General features: G+C 34.9%; 1 protein-coding gene across 2 annotated transcripts in view; it reads right to left on the bottom strand.

The window, feature by feature from the left end:
• Nucleotides 1-18,943, bottom strand: part of Brwd3 (bromodomain and WD repeat domain containing 3) — a 97,857-nt gene that overhangs the window by 42,522 nt on the left and 36,392 nt on the right. For both annotated transcript variants that reach the window (XM_021153018.2, XM_085838050.1), the window contains exons 11-17: nucleotides 18,446-18,546; nucleotides 16,156-16,196; nucleotides 12,012-12,116; nucleotides 10,415-10,568; nucleotides 6,360-6,494; nucleotides 4,798-4,926; nucleotides 592-817 (exon numbers count right to left, since the gene is read on the bottom strand). In XM_021153018.2, the coding sequence (XP_021008677.1) occupies nucleotides 592-817; nucleotides 4,798-4,926; nucleotides 6,360-6,494; nucleotides 10,415-10,568; nucleotides 12,012-12,116; nucleotides 16,156-16,196; nucleotides 18,446-18,546 (891 nt within the window). The remainder of the gene's footprint in view (nucleotides 1-591; nucleotides 818-4,797; nucleotides 4,927-6,359; nucleotides 6,495-10,414; nucleotides 10,569-12,011; nucleotides 12,117-16,155; nucleotides 16,197-18,445; nucleotides 18,547-18,943) is intronic.

The following is an 18,943-nucleotide window of genomic DNA, read 5'->3' as shown; positions in this document are numbered from 1 at the left end:
GGGTGCACAGTGACATCCTGTCTTTAAAAAAAAAAAAAAAAAAATTACCAAGGGAAGGAAATTCTATTTGCAAGTCTGTAACTTACTTTTCTATAATTAAATGAAAATAGTGAAGTACCAAACCGATACAAAGGTATTCCATGGAAGAGGAAGTAGAAAAGACAGTATAAACAACTGAAACATCTATTTAAAGACACCAGTCTTTTTGGGTTCATTAAATGGAGGCTTTCAAAATGAACTATCAATGCTATAATCAATATAATTTAACCAATTATAAAAAGCTTAATATAGCAGAGTTAATAAGTTTAATCATTACCAGAAGTCACCATGCAGAAAAAGGTCATACATATGGTAATGGTTTCCCACTGCGGTAGGTCAACAAATTACCACTTGGGAATGTTACTGTTTGTCCTAAACCCCTCTTACTTGTGCAAAGCAGAGCTAAACAATGAAAATCTACCCTGAGAAGCTGAAAAAATGCATGTAAAAATTAATAAGAAATAGTATATAATGCACATTATAACTTATTCGAGAACTCAGTGAGGAGCACACATCTGCAAAGCTTTCAATTTGCTTTAGGAAGTAGCATACCATTAGCCACATATCCTAACTGTGGAATAAGCTGTTCATCTTTACAGTTTTCCCGTCCTGGTACCAGCCGTTGAAATTTTGTAGGGTGAGGATTTCCATCGACATCCACCAAGAATGGGGGAGGCATGAGGTGAGGAGCTTGTTGAGTTTGTTCATCTAATACATAGTTATTGGCATCTCTGATGAGGGGCCGATAATCGGTATGGAAGAACATCTGATCTGGAATCTTTGTGACAGATATTTTGTTAGTGTTTAATAGAACAGAGATAGAATGCACAGTCTTTGCCCTTATTTTCATTCCTATAGCATATATATTTCCTGAATCAGATAATATATAGTTCTGTATTACTATACTTTCCCTTTAGGTAAAAACAAAAGACCTAGTTTTTTTGTCTACAAAATTCTATGGCTTGCATTTATTTATTTATTTCTTTATTTATTTATTCTGAGATTTCATCTTATCCATCCCTACCCTTGAAGTAAGGTGTCTATCAGAAACAAAAGACCTAGTTTTTTTGTCTACAAAATTCTATGGCTTGCATTTATTTATTTATTTATTTATTTATTCATTTATTTATTTATTTATTTTGAGATTTCATCTTATCTATCCCTACCCTGGACAAGAAGTAAGGTGTCTATCAGAACTTGTATATTTTTATTTAACTTTAAAAACACACAAACCTATATAATGAGTTCTTATTTTTATTCTAGATTAAATGAAGCATAATATGCATGGTAAAAGAGATAAATATCAACCAAAATAACTCTATTAAAAGCTAATACAAGTATTGAGAGAACCTCAATGATGGTAAGGTCTCTTCTCACTATAACATTCCACAATCTACCCCAGCCTCATAGCTAATAAATACAAAGAACCAGTTGGGTATGGTACAACAAGCCTATAATCCTAGCACTTGGGAGACAGGTAGAGGGTGGCAGTAAGGTTAATGCCAGCTATTTAGCAGAAAAACTAAAAGATGTGGGTAGAGGCTTACAACATGTGGCCTAACAAAATTAAACTAAAACAAGCTAAACAATTTAAACAGATTTATAGCAAGCAACAGGATGGAAAGAATAACTATCAGAAAAGAAAATCTCCCAACTAAAAAAACCAAACAAACCTCCGAATTCTACAAGACCATTAAAGGATTAACAACAATGCTTTTCAGGGAATTACACAAAACAGAAAAAGAATGCTACCAAAATCTCTTTATAACACCATTATTACCCGGATACAAAAACCTGATAAAGACAGGACAAAAATAAAATTTTAGACTTAATATCCTCAATGAATACAGAAGCAAAAATGAGATGCCTGCAAACCAAATTCAAGGCCACATCAAAAACATCACTCAACATGATCAAATTGGCTTCAAATCCAAAGAGATGATTCAACATATATAAATCAATAAGTCTAATGCACCACATAAATAAGACTCGAGAACAGAAATCATATCTCCTTTCATTCAGAAAGACTTTTGACACATTCTAGTATGACAAAAGCCCAGAAGAAGCTGAGAATAGAAGCAGCACATGTTGCAGAGTAGCAAAATATCACAGCAGTTAAGGAGCGCACACTGGTCTCTTTCAGAGGACACAAGTCCATTTCCCAGAACGCAGACAGATCACACTTGCTGGTAACTTCAGCTCTAAGATGCTCCAAAACCCTCTTGTGCTCTCCACAAACATTATACTCATGTGAATGCATGCACATGCACACACACACACACACACACACACACGTACACGCAAACGCATATACACACACAAATATGCACATAAAATCTTTCATTAAAAAGAAATATTGGAGAGGTGCTACAGCAAATAACAGCACTGATTGCTCTTCCAGAGGACTGGGGTTCAGTTCCCAGTACCCACATGGTGGCTCACAACCAATTGTGTAGTCAGTTCCAGGGGATCTGACTACTTTTTCTGGTCTCTACTGGCACCAGACATGCATGCGATGTATAGACATACATGTAGACAAAATACCCATACACATAAAATTTATGAGTAAAAATTCAAAGCACATATCAACATAATAAAGATTACATATGAAAAATCTATAGCCAGCACCAAACTAAACAGATAAATTTCCAAGTACTGTCATAACAAGCAGGCCTATTTCCTTCACTTTTATTCAGTACTGTGGCTGAAGTCTTAGAAGACTAAGACAAGAGACAGATATGAATGTGATACAAACAGGAAGTAAAAAAATGAATTATTTTCAGATAATATGACTGTATAAATATGAGAATCTAAAGCCTTTACATGGAGCTGGGAGAAATGACTTAGCAGTTGAGAGCATCCACTGCTCTGGCAGAGGACCTGGGGCCAACTCCTAGCTATCACAACAGGCTCACAATCATTTGTAAATCCAGTTCTAGGGGACCCTCTTCTGACTTCCAAGGGTACCAGGCATGCATATGGTACAAAGAAAATACCCATAAACATAAAATGAATAAATTTAATTTTTGAAAAAATGATTTCTGCAGAAAAATTCTAGAGCTGATAAATATTTTCAGCAAGGTGGCAGGATATAAAATTAATATAAAACAGTCAGCCTCTGTTTTTATGAATGACAAAGACACTAGATTTTGCTGAAAGGACCCTGATATAGCTGTCTCTTGTGAGTCTATGCCGGGGCCTAGCAAACACAGAGGTGGATGGTCACAGTCAGCTATTGGATGGATCACAGGGCCCTCAATGGAGGAGCTAGAGGAAGTACCCAGGGAGCTGGGGGGATCTGCAACCCTGTAGGTACAACAACAATATGAACTAACCAGTACCCCCCTCCCCACCCAGAGTTCATGTCTCTAGCTACATATGTATCAGAAGATGGCCTGGTCACCATCAGTGGAAAGAGAGGCCCATTGGTCATGCAGACTTTATATGCCTCAGTACAGGGAAACGCCAGGGCCAAGAGGTGGGAGTGGGTGTGTGGGGGAGTGGGTGTGGGAGGGTGGTGGGAACTTTTGGGATAGCATTGATAATGTAAATGAAATAAATACCCAATAATAATTTTAAAAAGATAAATAAAAGCAAAATTATTTTTTATCTGGTATAACTTTACTTATTTTCCTTCCATTTCTGAAAAGTAAAGACATTAAATATCAGTTATAAATGATGGTATACTACATGCAAATTCCTATAGTAACTGAAGTCACTGGCAGTGACAGACATCACTAGAACTGAATGCCTTCATTTTAGCATTTCAAATAGATGTGTTAAAATTTATAAGGTATGGCCAAATCACTTATAATCCTTGGTGAGTTTTTACTCAGTTCTCTTGCTCAGCATCCTAGTCAGCTTTTGTAATAATGCAATTCTACTAGGGGAGGAGTAGTATTTTGCCACTGGTTTAGCTACCAATTCTTGACAAAATATAATATTGAGTTATTTTTATGGGAACATTTCCCATCTCAAGAAATCTGTGTCCATATTGAGTATTAGCAATTTGAAAGCATCTAGTAAAAATTATGTTTTGTCATATTGTATAGTTATTTTTTATGTTAGTACACACAATTTGCATTTTATTTATTTTACAAATGAGGTTTCAGTTTTACTGAGAATTTGCCACCCTTTTGCCTTAGTCACACAAGGTGCTGACATTAGAATTATGTGCCATGGTCCCTTGCTCACATATGTTTAGTTTTATTTTCAACACTGTAACAATGTTTGGCTTTAAGAGATATTTTTAATTTCTATCTATATATTAATTACTGATTTTCAAATGATTGTTTTCATCTGTAATTAGTTGTTTCATAATTCTCAATAAAAATTAATTTTCCATTGTAGTTTTAACTATATATATATATCAAGAAAATAATCCTGCCCACAACAGCCTCAGGAATAATACAACTTGTGATAAACCTAACCAAGGAGTTAGAAAATTTGTACACTGAAAACTTTAAATCACTGAAGAAGAAAAAGATCATGTTTTCTCTAGTTTTCACATAGATACAAAAACTGATCTATATATATGACGTGAATAAAGAAGTGAAACTATCTGGGAGACTAACTAGGGGAGAGAAGGGGGGAAGGGAAGAAAAGGGCCTATGCTCAATCTATAGCATATGCTTGTATGAAAATCTCCCTATGCAACACAGTACCATGTTTTTCATGAATACACACAATGAAAAAAAAAGTTATTTATGAATGGTACAATCCCAAATTATCTTCAACCAAAAAATTATATATACTAACCTTTTCGTAGTATTTACTGCATCCAAAGCCAAATAGCAACAAATGCCCATGAGAATCTGTACAGGCAAAATGGTTTCCATCTGGTGAAAATTTACAATCAAATACTGCACCATGACCTTGGCCTTCGATCTGAAATTCAGGGGAGTCTTTTAAGTCACTGTAAGTTTTTCACAAATATCAAGTAAGCATTAGCTTCTCCTGGTTATTCCCTTGGATTCTGTCATGAATCAACATTTCAATGTACTCTCTGGGTTCTGTAGCCAGAACCCTAGAGTAAACAGTAAAACCTTGAAATACACTTCTGGAGAATAACATTGTGGTGGATGCAATAAACAACGGCACCTAACATAAATACTTATGAAATAATAAATGATGCATCAGGAGAGTAAAGAGGATCTATACGCAATCAAACTGACCAAGGTGCTATTCAGTAAAGTGAAGGTATTTATGTTTATAGCTTAAGCTATAACACAAGTAAGCCTTTAAATAACTACCTTAAAATTCAACAATACAAATAAACTACTAACAAAGGACTTAGTATTATTAATGGTTTGGTTTTATATAAAATCTATAGGAGTGAGCTCAAAACCCCATCTACAGTTTAGCATTGTTTAGTCTTAGCAATTCTTAAGAAAAGGACCCTTCACTTGCATGATATGAGTATGCTCATCATGAAAGAATGGTGTTTTACTGAGAGAAATGACAGCCACTCAGTGTTTTACATAATTTGTATGAGATTTATAGCATGAGCATCTATAGTAATACACAAGATATTGTGGGAAAAACAAAGATATTGCAGTGCACACATGTAACCCGAGCACTTAAGGAGTAGTAAAGGTACTGCAGAGATGGCTCAGAGGTTAAGAACACTGACTGGTCTTCCAGAGGTCCTGAATTCAATTCCCAGCAACCACATGGTGACTCACAACCATCTGTAATGAGATCTGATGCCCTCTTCTGCTGTGTCTGAAGACAGCTACAGTGAACTCACATAGATAAAAATAAATAAATCTTTCTTAAAAAAAAAAAAAGAGGTAGTGCAGAAGGATCAGAAGCTAAAAGTCAGGATGTATACTTAGGCTACATGAGACACCATTTCCTCCTCCTCCTCCTCCAACAACAACAACAACAACAGAACATGTGTGTGTGTGTGTGTGTGTGTGTGTGTGTGTGTGTGTGTATACACAAACACAAATGTATATTTCCCAGTAAGTTTGACTATGAAAGTCATATAGCTGAAGTATATAGCAGAGACAGTTACATGTATTACAGTCATTTTAGTAATTATAAATTAAAATTATGTTAATGTCAGTTTACACTTTAAATCCAATTTGGTTGAAAGAGTTTAGATGTAGACATCAGAATTTGAAAAATGCTAACAATCATGGTGAATAGCCATGCTGAAAGGTCTAACTCTAAGTCCATGGTTCATTCTCTGAATTATTACACTGATTTAAACATAAGATGACAAGCTGTTCCTTTGTCCTAGACTACTAGATTATCAAAAAACCAAAGTAAAATTTCATAGGAAAATATGAACTTTATACACACAGTTTTCTTACCATATTAAAGTAATTTCGTATTTTGGTCCCCCGGTCAAGGTCCCAAATAAAAATGTTCCCATCATGACCTGCTGAAAGTATGATCCTTTGATCAAATGGATGTGCTTCTAGAACAAATACTTCATCATCATGCCCCTGTGATGAAAATCAATATTAGAAATGAAGATGCAACTCCAGATGTCTGACTTATTTGTGCAAATGTTCTTGAGCACTAGAAGTCTGGTTGAGATGAATTAAGGCATATCAACCAAATAGAATTCACTTGTGGGTGCTTTTTAAATAATCACTCTAGAGGTTCTTAAACGCACAACTGCTTATTTTATAAACCTGATGTCATAGATAAAAGACTGATTAATGCTCACTAACCACTGAAATATAATTTTGAGATCTAAGACTTCACTAAATTCTTAAAAGCCACAGAAAATACAACAGGCAGAGGGTATGACAGCATATGTACTTCTGGCAGTCAAGGCATGGATACAGGACAATTAGAGGCCATCCCTGACTATACAGTGAGTTTGAACCCAGTTAGGAATACACAAAATAGGGTCTCAAAGTAGAGTAGAAGTTGCAGGACAGAGAGAGGAAAACAGACCTTTCACTATAACATCTATCTACTCTTACTACCATGGTAAAAGACCTGATTGGTTTCCATCCAATGTACTCATCATTTGTATCTCTAGTCTCAGAATTCAAGAGGCTGAGGTAGGAATAGCATAGGTCCAAAAGTATATAGTAAAAGCTTACCTCAAAATATTACCTTAAGACTACCCCCAAATTATACAGTGCTAAGATGAATAGGTAAAATACTATTACAGAAAATACCATCAATGAAGAGAGCCAAAATTCTTCCCTGTGACTACAAAAAAAAAAATGTTCTTTCTATGCTGTAACTACGACCTTTGTTCAAGAATCATCTGAACAGCCACTATTTCTTAGTTTCCTAAAAGTATACTCAATAAAGCATAAATTGATATTGAAAATACAAGTGCTAATGGCATATCTATTTCAGAGTACATTAGTACAAAGTCTTTCCCACATCAGATCTGATCACTGTTATAAATATATATTGGTGCCTCTTGGACTTTTCATAAACAGCCCTTATTTGGTTAAAAGGTTTTCTCTTTTAATAAGCCACAAGGAGAAATGCTCATTACTTTTCTATTGATTTTTAATACCTAATCCAAAATTGTTGACCCAGTACAAGTCCAGGAATCACTGTTTGAATAGAAGAGCTTTATTTCCCCCCCCCAAAGACCATGACATAAATTGTTACAATGGAAATGTAAGTACAATATGAAATAAAAGGCTTGGAATTTAGACCAATTGGTAGAGTTCTTCCCTAGCACCATATGCCCTGCGGAAAACCATGTGGTAGGTAGCACATGCTTATAATCCCAGCACTTGGGAGTCAGAGCCAGGAAGAATAGAAAATTCAAGGTCATTATTGGCTAAATTGAAAGTTTAAGGTTAGCCTGGGCTACATGAAACCCATCTCAATTTTCAAAAAATGAATGAGTGAATGAAATAAAGACCAAAAAAGAAAAGTAGCTCTGTCTGTTACAAAGAATAATTTTGCCAGTAAACTTCAGTGAAAACATATCTATGAGTCAGCCACAAGAGTGTCACTAAACGAGACTAAAGTAACTATGAAGATGGAACTTTACATGGATCTATTAAGTTAACAAGCTCATTCTTAAAGCCAGGAATTTCAAGACATGGATGTCCCATGTCTAATTCAGTAGATACTAGCTATCTGTGGCTATTAAGCATTTGAGATATGGGGAGTACAAATTGAGATGTTTTCTATGAAGACTTTGTATGAAAAGTGAATGTAAAATGCGCCTTCATTAGTGAATCCATTTTAAAATGACGTATTTTGGATATATGAAGTATGTTAGGGAAATTAGACTGTTAATTGTGGCTGCTAAAAAAACTGGTATTGTATTATGTATATAGCTTATTTATTGTTTGGAGTATTGATCCAAACCAACATTACCAATTAAAGAATCAAAGAAAGAATACAGGTTTTCTGTTTGTTTGTTTTTATTTATTGTCTGGTGCTGAGACATGATTTTCCTGTGTAGCGCAGGCTAGCCTGGTATTTAATATGTAGCTCAGCCAAGACTCCAACCTATTGAACTCCTCCACTTCAGCATCCTATCTGCTGTTATGACAGACAGAGGTGAAGATAAACACAGTTATCTGGATAGATATGAAAACAATGTAAAGTAGTCAGAAAGTAAGTTGAGTTTCTAGTCTAAACCCTGCCATTAATACTACATTGAAAACAAATGACAGTCACTTGGATTTCCCTCAATAAAATGCTTATAAATTGATAACTGAAGCAGAGAAGGGGAAAGAAGTCAACCCATAACATGATGAACTGACCAACAACCCCACCCACATGCATTTTGCTATTAATCTTAGAGATGCAGCATTCTTCTACTATAAGGAACATATGTAAAATAGAAAAGCACTATAATTTCAACCACTTCTTCCTGTTCCCTCTATTTCTTACATAAACTGATCACTAACGATAGAAAATGTAGGATATATGTACAAAAAATAATAAAAATGTCCTAACCCTCAGTAAAGACAAAATACTGTATACTTGAAGAAATTAAGATCTGCATAAATACCAGGCTTAGAAATAACCTTTAAGGACATAATACTACAGGAAGATCCAGCAATACCTCTCCTGGGCATATACCCAGAAGAAGTTCCAACTGGTAGATCCAGCAATACCTCTCTCCTGGGCATATACCCAGAAGAGGTTCCAACTGGTAATAAGAACACCTGCTCCACTATGTTCATAGCAGCCTTATTTATAATAGCCAGAAGCTGGAAAGAACCCAGATGTTCCTCAACAGAAGAATGGATACAGAAAACGTGGTACATTTACACAATGGAATACTAGTTAGCAATTAAAAACAATGGATTTATGAAATTCTTGGAGAAATGGATGTACCTGAAGGATATCATCCTTAGTGAGGTAACCCAATCACAAAAGAAGTCATTAGATATGCACTCACTGATAAGTGGATATTAGCCCAGAAACATAGAACACCCAAGATACAATTTGCAAAACACAAGAAAATCAAGAAGAGGGAAAACAATGGGTGGATACTTCATTCCTCCTTAGAATAGGGAACAAAATACCCATGAAAGGAGTTACAGAGACAAAGTTTGGAGCTAAGACAGAAGGATGGACTATCCAGAGACTACCCCACCCGGGGATCCATCCCATAATCAGCCACCAAACCCAGGCACTATTGCACAATGCCAAAAAGATTTTGCTGAAGGGACCCTGATATAGGTGTGTCCTGTGAGGCTATGCCAGTGCCTGGCAAATACAGAAGTGGATGCTCATAGTCTTCTATAGGATGGAACACAGGGCCCCCAGTGAAGAATCTAGAGAAAGCAGCCAAGGAGGTGAAGGGTTCTGCAACCTTATAGGTGGAACAACAATATGAACTAACCAGTACCCCCAGAGCTCGTATCTCTAGCTGCATATGTATCAGAAGATGGCCTAGTCGGCCATCAGTGGAAAGAGAGGCCCTTGGTACTGCAAACTTTATATGCCCCAATACAGGGGAATGCCACGGCCAAGAAGCAGGAGTGGGTGGGTAGGGGAGTAGGGCAGAGGGAGGGTATAGGGAACTTTCGGGATAGCATTTGAAATGTATATAAAGAAAATATCTAATAAAAAATAAAAAAATAAATAAATAAATAGAGAAAAAATAACCTTTAAAAATTATTCATGATTTTAGTGGTGTATCATTTATTAGTCTTATCAGGTAAATGTAACAAAAGACCCCAAAAATAATCTCCAAAGGCTAATGTGTTATAGAAAGGAAAGCAAAACTTAAATGTCTTTCTCCTAGAAAAATCAATTTTTCACTCTTTTTTGAGACAGTGTCTCACTACTGCCTAGGTCTTAAACTCCTAGGCCCAAGTAATCTTCAGACCTCACCATAAGCGACAGACATATGATACACCACTGCACTAGGCTTAAATAGTTTCTTTTCCTATTAAAAAAGTAGAATACTTACAGATAAAGTATGAAGAAGCTGCCCTGTGACAGAATTCCAAACTTTCAAAAGGAAATTGTTCACTGCAGTAATAACAGTGGTATCATACCGATCCCAAGCCACCATAGTCACCTTCAGTTTAGTAACTTTGTCTTCAGTAGATGTCAAATTATTCCTGAAGCAATAATTTGAAATAGTCATATTTTGTACATTTTCACAAAGGGAAACACAAAACAGCAAATATGACCAAATTTTTAGGAAGATGTAAATGATTTTGTGCTGGAAAGCTTTTTGCCAATTAGACATAACCTAGAGTCATGTGGGAAAAATGAATCACAACTGGGAAAATGCCTCCATTAGCTTAGCCTTTAGATAATACTGTAGGGCATTTTCTTGTCTAACCATTGATGTGGGAGGAACCAGCCCACTATGCACAGTACCACCTCTAAGCTGGTGGTCCTGGGTAAGAAAGTGGTTTGAGCAAACAATAGAGAAGAAGCCTAAGTAAACAGTGTTCCCAATGGCTTCTACTTCAGTTCCTGCCTCCAGGTACTTGCCTTGAGTACTTTAGTGATGGATTATAACCTAGGAGCTATAAGATGAAAGATGCGCTTTCCTCTTCAAGTTGATTTTGGCTATGATGTTTAATCACAGCAAGAAAAACCAAACTAATACAATAGTTACTTGGAAGTACACAAAAAAGTAAAATTATAAATAACTCTGTATCTTAAAAAATAAAATTCACAGAATGATCATGTTGGCTGCCAGACAATACAAAACACGTACAATGATCATGTTATCCCCATAAGTATTACTTTTTAAAAAACTAATAGACTTTGTAAATAAGTATCAGAATATTTATTGACATAAATGAATATGCCATTAACTATATCTGTCTATGACTATAAAATCAGTTTATTTAATAAGGTAGTCAATTTAAAGCTCAAACACGGAGAAATTGAATTATCTCAAAGACATTGATATATCATCTCATCAGCAGTAAGCTGCTGAAAACAGATAGCAATTAAGTGCATATATCTATATAAATGCAAACAATATAAAATATGAAGGAGTACTTCATAATTAGAGTAGAAGGCAAATTTATTATAGTACTTAATAAGAATAACTCTTTTTTTTTTTCTTTTTTTTTCTGGTTTTTCGAGACAGGGTTTCTTTGTATAGCCCTGGTTATCCTGGAACTCACTTTGTAGACCAGGCTGGCCTGGAACTCAGAAATCCGCCTGCCTCTGCCTCCCAAGTGCTGGGATTAAAGGCGTGCACCACCACGCCCGGCTATGGATAACTCTTAAAATAGAAGTAGAGATAGATGTAAAAAAATGACATATGAAAACTAAGCCAGAAAATAACTCGATGGGAGACAATAAAACTCAGACATTAAAGAATCACAATGACCAGAATTGCAGACAAATCAGCAATGTTCCAGTCCATCAACAGCAAAGCAACAGTTGCTAAGAGACGGAAGGGGCAAATTTCATGCACAGCAATTCATTCCAAACTATTTACTAACATAAAAAGTATATTCTTTATTAAGTATTGTATAATATAAAAGATGGTATGCCATGGGAGACCCCCTGAAATATCTAGCATCCATGCTTACCCACTCATCTTAGTAGCCATATCTAGCACTATGCTCTTCCACTCTTGTTGTTGATATTGCCATATTCTTGCAGTTCCGTCTCTACTTCCACTAACAAACCTTAAGCTGGAAGGTAAAATAACCTTGTTATTTTTTCCCAAAATTCATCACATTTTCTTGATTACAAAATAAATAGCCTTCGCATCAAGACACTACTGGGATATGTAAAACAGTACACTAATCTTAAAAAACAGTTTGGCAGTTCCTAAAATGCTAAACTAAGTTACATTTTGACCCAGCAACCATATTCTCCAGGTACATATCCACCAAAAGAAATGAAAACATTAATACTTATAAAATGTGTACGTGAAGATGCATGGAACATTTGATAATCCCCAAAGCAGAGACAAATGAAATATTTGCAATAGGTAAATAAAACATGACATTCATACAACAGAATTTTTCAGTAATGAAAAATGATATGTTTTATAATATGGGGAATGCTGAATATGCAAGAAAGTCTAATGACAGTTGCCCAGTGCTGGAGAAAGAGTGATGATAGGTTTAAGGATTCGTAACTAAAGGGAACAAGCATTCTATTAGGTGAAAGAACAGGTTGTTCTAAGAATAACTACACTGAAGGTTGCACAACCCTATTAATACACCAACATTTTTATTATGTAGCTCAATAACTCACAAGATTGATACTGTATTTTTTCTAATCTTTCAGACATATATTTAAACCAGGTATGCTTGCAAGCTTAAGATGCCAGTAATCAAGAAGAGCAGCCAAGAAGATCATAAGTTCAAGTCCAGCATTAACTATATACTAAGAGATTGGACGAAAAAAAACTAAAACCCTTTGAAACATATATAATGACACTTTTTCCACTTAGAAAACAGAATTCGTCCATATACCATGCTGTCCACAACTGTATTTTATAGATCTATATCTACATAAGTGCAAAACTATATCAATTTCAGTAAGTATTCAACTACATAGATATATCAAAATGTACTTAATGAAATGCATAATGATCAATAATTACATTATTTTTACCTTTCAGCTTTAAACCCAATGCTATAAAGATCATCTCTGTCTTTCTGCATTCTTATCCATTGTACTGATTTAGAGCAGGTACATTTTTAAAAGGTTTTAGTATGTATTGCCAAACTGTTCCCTATATTTTATAAAAAATGAATCTCATGAAAAGTTTTAAGAAAGGACCCATTAATAATACTTAATGTGTTGAGTATTATAATTATCTTTTAACTTAAAAAATTATTAGTTGCTTTAATTCATATTAGCATATTAGTCAAATTGGCTGCTCTGATTAGGAAGTGTTTGTTTTTAATAATAAAAGAAATAAGTACAAGGAATTTCAAGTATGAACGAAGTTTCACCTATGGTCTTTCCTTAGAGAAAACAAATTTCAGTATTTTGATTTTTCACATTTATGCATCCATTCATATTTAACATGTTTTATATACTTTCAGATTCATATATGATTTTTATATGTTGACTGAGTTTATTTTTGAAGGCTTATTAAGAATGTTTTTGAAACACACATTTAGAAATAAGTAAATGAAAATGTCGGGTTCTTTTAGAACAGACCAGTAATATGGGTGCTGGATCAGTAGGAACACATGCTGCTCTTGCAGAGGATTGGAGTTCTGTGCCCAGCACCCGTGTCAGGTCATCTACAAAGGCCTGTAACTCCAACTGTAAGAGATGTGACCCACTCTGTAAGCAACTGCACTTAGGTTCATAAACCCTCACATTCACACAGAGTGGGGGGGAAAGAGGGAGGGGGAGGGGGAGGGGGAGAGGGAGAGAGGGAGGGGAGAGAGAGAAAGAGGGACAGAGAGAGAGAGAGAGAGAGAAAGGAAGAGAGAGAGGGAGTGAGAGGGAAAGAAGGAGAATATTAAAACGAAAACTAAGTTCTAGAAAGATAGCTCCACAGTTAAGAGCATGTACTACTTACTCTTGCAGACTGTCAATTTCTTGTTAACTCCAGCTCTAGAGGATTTGACCTTTTTGATCTCCTTAGGTATCCACAGTTATGTGGACAGGTACCCATGCATGTGCACATGCACACGCGCACACACACATTTAAATGCACACAATTAAAAATGAAAATAAATCTTAAAAAATAACTCAGGAAACTGGAGAGGTGGCTCAGCAGTTAAGAGTACTTTCTGCTCCTCCAGGGTACCTGGGATTGACTCTGAGCACTCATGACAGGTTAACTACATTTGCTTGTAACGCCAGCTCTGGAGAATATAAGCCCTTCTTCTGATCTATGCAGGCATCTACATTACATGTGGCTAAAATACACACACACACACACACACACACACCCCACAAATAAATTTAAAAGTCACTTAAAAATGGGAATATGGTTAACTTATTCTTCTATTTTATTTTAATGTTTTATCATTCTTAATACAGATAAACTGGATTATATTTATATCTCACTAAGTTGGTTAAGTTCATCTTTGTAATTACTCACTGTTCAAAAATACCTTGAAATAAAACATATTTTTTTTATTTCACCCACAGAATTGGTATATAGGCATATAGATACAAAATATGCTAATTTTATGTATTTTATACCAAAATTTAGACCAAAAAAGACTGATCTTTGGGTATCAGATATTTTAAAGAGCTCAGTTATCTGTATATAAGGTCTGACTTTACAGAGATAGGGAATGAATCTTATGGATAGTGGAGACTGGTAATTCATGTTCACAGGATGTCAAAATAGATATCTCAGGGCAAGCTCTAAGTAGGACATGAACCTGAAAATCCATATGAGACTTAGATAAGATAGAATCAGGAGACAGGAAAAGGGAGGCATAGAGACAGAAAAGAAAAAAAGAGAAAAGGAGATGGGAGCTAAGACATACAGGAGGGAAAGGAAAATAAGGTAGAAGGTGGGGAATGACATTGCTGGACAAGAGTAATGTGAGGGAAAGTATAAGCAAAGTAGTGGATGGAATAATGTAAAAAGATGGAAGAGAAATCCATAAAGTGACTAGGAAAAATGCACAGATATGAGAAAAGAATATAGTTGTCTAAGTCAAGTTGTATGGAATCTGGAAATGCCAGTTTGAAATTTAAAATTCTTTCCAGAGCAACAGAAGAAAAATGATAAGAAAATTTCTGAGCTGGGCACAGGCCTTTAATCCCAGCACTTGGGAGGCAGGGCAGACAAATTTCTGAGTTCAAGGCCAGCCTGGTCTACAGAGTGAGTTCTAGGACAGCCAGGGCTACACAGAGAAAACCTGTCTCAAAAAAGCAAAAAAAACAGACAAGAAAAAAAAGAGAAAGAAAGAAAGAAAGAAAGAAAGAAAGAAAGAAAGAAAGAAAGAAAGAAAGAAAGAAAGAAAGAAAGAAAGAAAATGAAAAGAAAAGAAAATTTCTGAATAGGAAAAAAATGTAAGCTTGTCAGAGCCATACTAATCAAATAATATAATTCCTGATTAATGTCAGGTGGTCAAAGAAAACAGAAAAGGCAAAGTATACAACAACAAAAGAACTCACAGAGCAGAAGAGCAGACAGACTATGGTCACTACTGAGTTACCCATTTTAAAGAGATAGAGATAGCAAGGAAGATAGACACAGAATCTGAACCTTAGAGTCTAAACAAAATAGCTTGTTTCTGCCTCATACATTTTCTGTAAGGAGAGAAAGAACTCTGAGCTACTTTGTCTAATGTTATCTCCCAGTGATAACACACATCATCAGCACAGCAAGCTTCTGCTGCCAAGGACTGTACAAAACAGTCCCCCTCTCCACGGATGCATCTTTTTTTTAATCCTTAAAAGTAGCCAAACAATTCAAGTAACCAAGATCATCTTAAAACAAAACAATCAAAAAACTTTTGGCAGCTAGTGAAATTACAGTACAATGAGAGATATCCAGAGCTACAGGAGGTGGGTCCAGGTATGAACGCATTCCTAGGTCTGACTTCAGTGAGTGTAAATTGAGCTGAAGGAGTTTAACTGTGGGAAGGGTGATGTATACAGATGCTTAGCCTAGAAAAGGATTTCTAATTAATTTTCTTGAAATGTCAATGTCTGAATGTCAACTGTATTAGTTTGGAGGGAATAGTAAAAAAGTCAAATATTTCTTTATACAAATATGTACTCCATAATTACCTGTCTCCGTTGTTACAGAACTGAACAGCAACAACTTTGTCCTAAAACATAGAACAACAGACTTTCGATTAAATGAACTTATGTAGAAATAGTGTCCTTCTCCTAAATTTACATGTAAAAGCTTTACAGGGTAGATTCTCTTTTAATATAATGGTCATTTTAAAAACTCATTTTGCTTAAAAAGATAAATCCCTGAAGGCTCAATCAATGTACAAAATTAAGTTTGTGGTATTCTGAAACAAAGTAAACATAAACAAATCTGCTGATAAATCATATCCCAATTGTTTCTATAGCTTTCGAGAACTATTTATTTACTTCTGTTTTCCACATCTTCCTTTCAATATTATAAAGGATTCATCTAACGTTCTGTATGTCCTACAATTTTTATGCCATGATTTATGTTTTTGTATATAAAGATGACAACATTAAAACTGAAGCCAAAATTTATAGTTCTTGCTTTCTTTGATAAAAAAGCTAAAATATACTGCACTCATTTTCACAACACCCACTTCTCAAACTACACTTGAACTTGACTTTTAATAAAAACAAAGAGCAAAACCTTCATACTTAATGATTTTTAATTTTTAAACATTATCCATCTATTCAGATACTTGTGACTTAAATAGTTTTGCCGTTTCAATGTGGTATTTATTGATAAATTCTGAGTTCTCACTGACACGAGCAATAACTACCTTTAGATGTGCTGAAGAAATAATATAACCTGAACAATTAACACAAGGGGCAGACCATTCATTTGAACAGGGGATTTTTACTTGATAATACTTTTATTCTTACCTGGGACCTTGCAAATAAGACTGCAAATGCTATGTTCTTCTTAATTTCCCCTTAATTCTTTCCTACTCATATATTCTCTCTTCTCTCAGTGCTCTATGAACTAGACTGTGCTTGCATACACAGTGCAAAGGGACTGCCTTGTCATGCTTAGCTCAAATGGATTAAATTTGTGGTTTCAGAATGAGATCTCTGAGAATTTCTAAGTGTTTCTCTTGCACAATTTAAATAAGCTTCCAATATTTTGTATGTAGAATATGAAGCATCAAGATGAGAGCAAAGCTGAATTTGATATGTCTAAAACTGGACAGTTCTCAAAGGAAAAATGCAAATGGTAATAAATATTTGAAAAGGTATTCCACATTCTTATCCTTCAGGGGAATGCAAATTGAAATGACATACATTAAGATTCTATCTCACCTCAAAATAGTCAGAATGGCTATGACAGAGAAAACAAACAAAATATGATAGCCAGAATATGAAGAAAGCATCCCCCACGCTACAATGCTGATGGGAACATAGAGTGTTAGAGGCACTATGAAAACCAGTATAGAGGTTTCTTGAAAATTCAAAAACAGTCCTACCATAGGACCCATGTATATGACTTGTGGAGTCACACAAATGATTAGAAATCAACCTAATACAGAGACCTTGCAAATTCATGTTTACTGTTGAATTACTCACAATAACCGATACGTGGAATAATTCTACATGTCCATTAGCAGATGAATGGTTAAACAAGATGGGTACGTGAATATTTGTCAATGCATAAAGCAGAATTAAAAATCATATTTGCAGGAAATGGGATGGAACTGGATACCACTGTATTTTTCTAAATAAGCCAAAAGTAAAATGTCAAATATATTTTCTCTCATTCATGAAGTATCTATATGCTTGTATAGGTATGATATGAAAGCAGAAACACTATGAGAGAGGAGAGGGGGATTTAAGTGTATGCAAGGAATAAAACAGGGTAATGGAATATATGTAAAACTAAATCAAAGAAGAGAAAGGGATAAGCCGAAAGAGGAAAGGAGGTGGAGAAACGGGTTTTTAATAAGAACAAAGTATAAGATCTATATATGAATATGACATATTGAATCACTAATTTGTATGCTAAATAAAACCCTAATAATAAAAATAAGTGAAGACTGCTATTACTAAGGAAGATTAGATTCAATTGAACCGTTGATGATACTGTGAAAAATATACGAAGATCAAAAAGCTCAAGTCATGAAAGCATTTTCCCATGAATATTCTTAAACTGCCTTTTAAGTATACAAAACCTTTTATGTATAGTCTAATAGGGTTCATCTTATGTACTACAACCAAAATAATTCTAGAATTTCACACTTGTCTTCATTACTAAAGAATTATCTTGAATTAAAGGTTTTAATATTTGTTTGTATTAAAGAATGGTTCAGCCCAGAAAAGACAAGAGAGATTTAAAAACAAAGGCAATAAATAAATAAATACAAATGTCTTATTTTGCTCTTACCGTATGTGATTCTAATTCAGCAATTTTCTCAGGTATCTCAGAACCCAAATAGTATATCCTAATTACATGATCAGTGCTCCCTGTTGTAATGAACATACCACCTGGAATATTAAAACAAAATAAACTCATAGTACCAAGGCACTTTAGTTGTATTTAGTTTTTTATTTTACATTTAAAAAAAAGCCTTTGAAAACCAAAGTTGTCTTAGTTACAAATAATAATGTTGTATTAATATTTCAAAGAAAAAAAAGAAAAGAAAGAAAGAAAATTCATGACAAACAACAGAGTTGTATCAATTAACAAATCTATAATTCTAGCTGATGGAAAGGTTAAGGCAGAAAAAATTATATTTAAAGTTGTCCAGGGCTTCAAAGTGACTTCAAAGTCAGCCTGGGGAATTGCGGTCTTGCATCAAAATAAGAAAGTAAAGGCCAGTGAGACAGCTCAGTGTATAAAGTGCTTGTCCACAAGCCCTGTGATCTGAGTTCAATCCTCAAA

This window comes from Mus caroli, unplaced genomic scaffold, assembly GCF_978045245.1.
Source record: "Mus caroli unplaced genomic scaffold, Mus_caroli_1 scaffold_5, whole genome shotgun sequence".
Taxonomy (NCBI): domain Eukaryota; kingdom Metazoa; phylum Chordata; class Mammalia; order Rodentia; family Muridae; genus Mus; species Mus caroli.
Note: the sequence above shows the minus strand (reverse complement) of the source record. Positions and strands in the feature narration are given on the sequence as shown.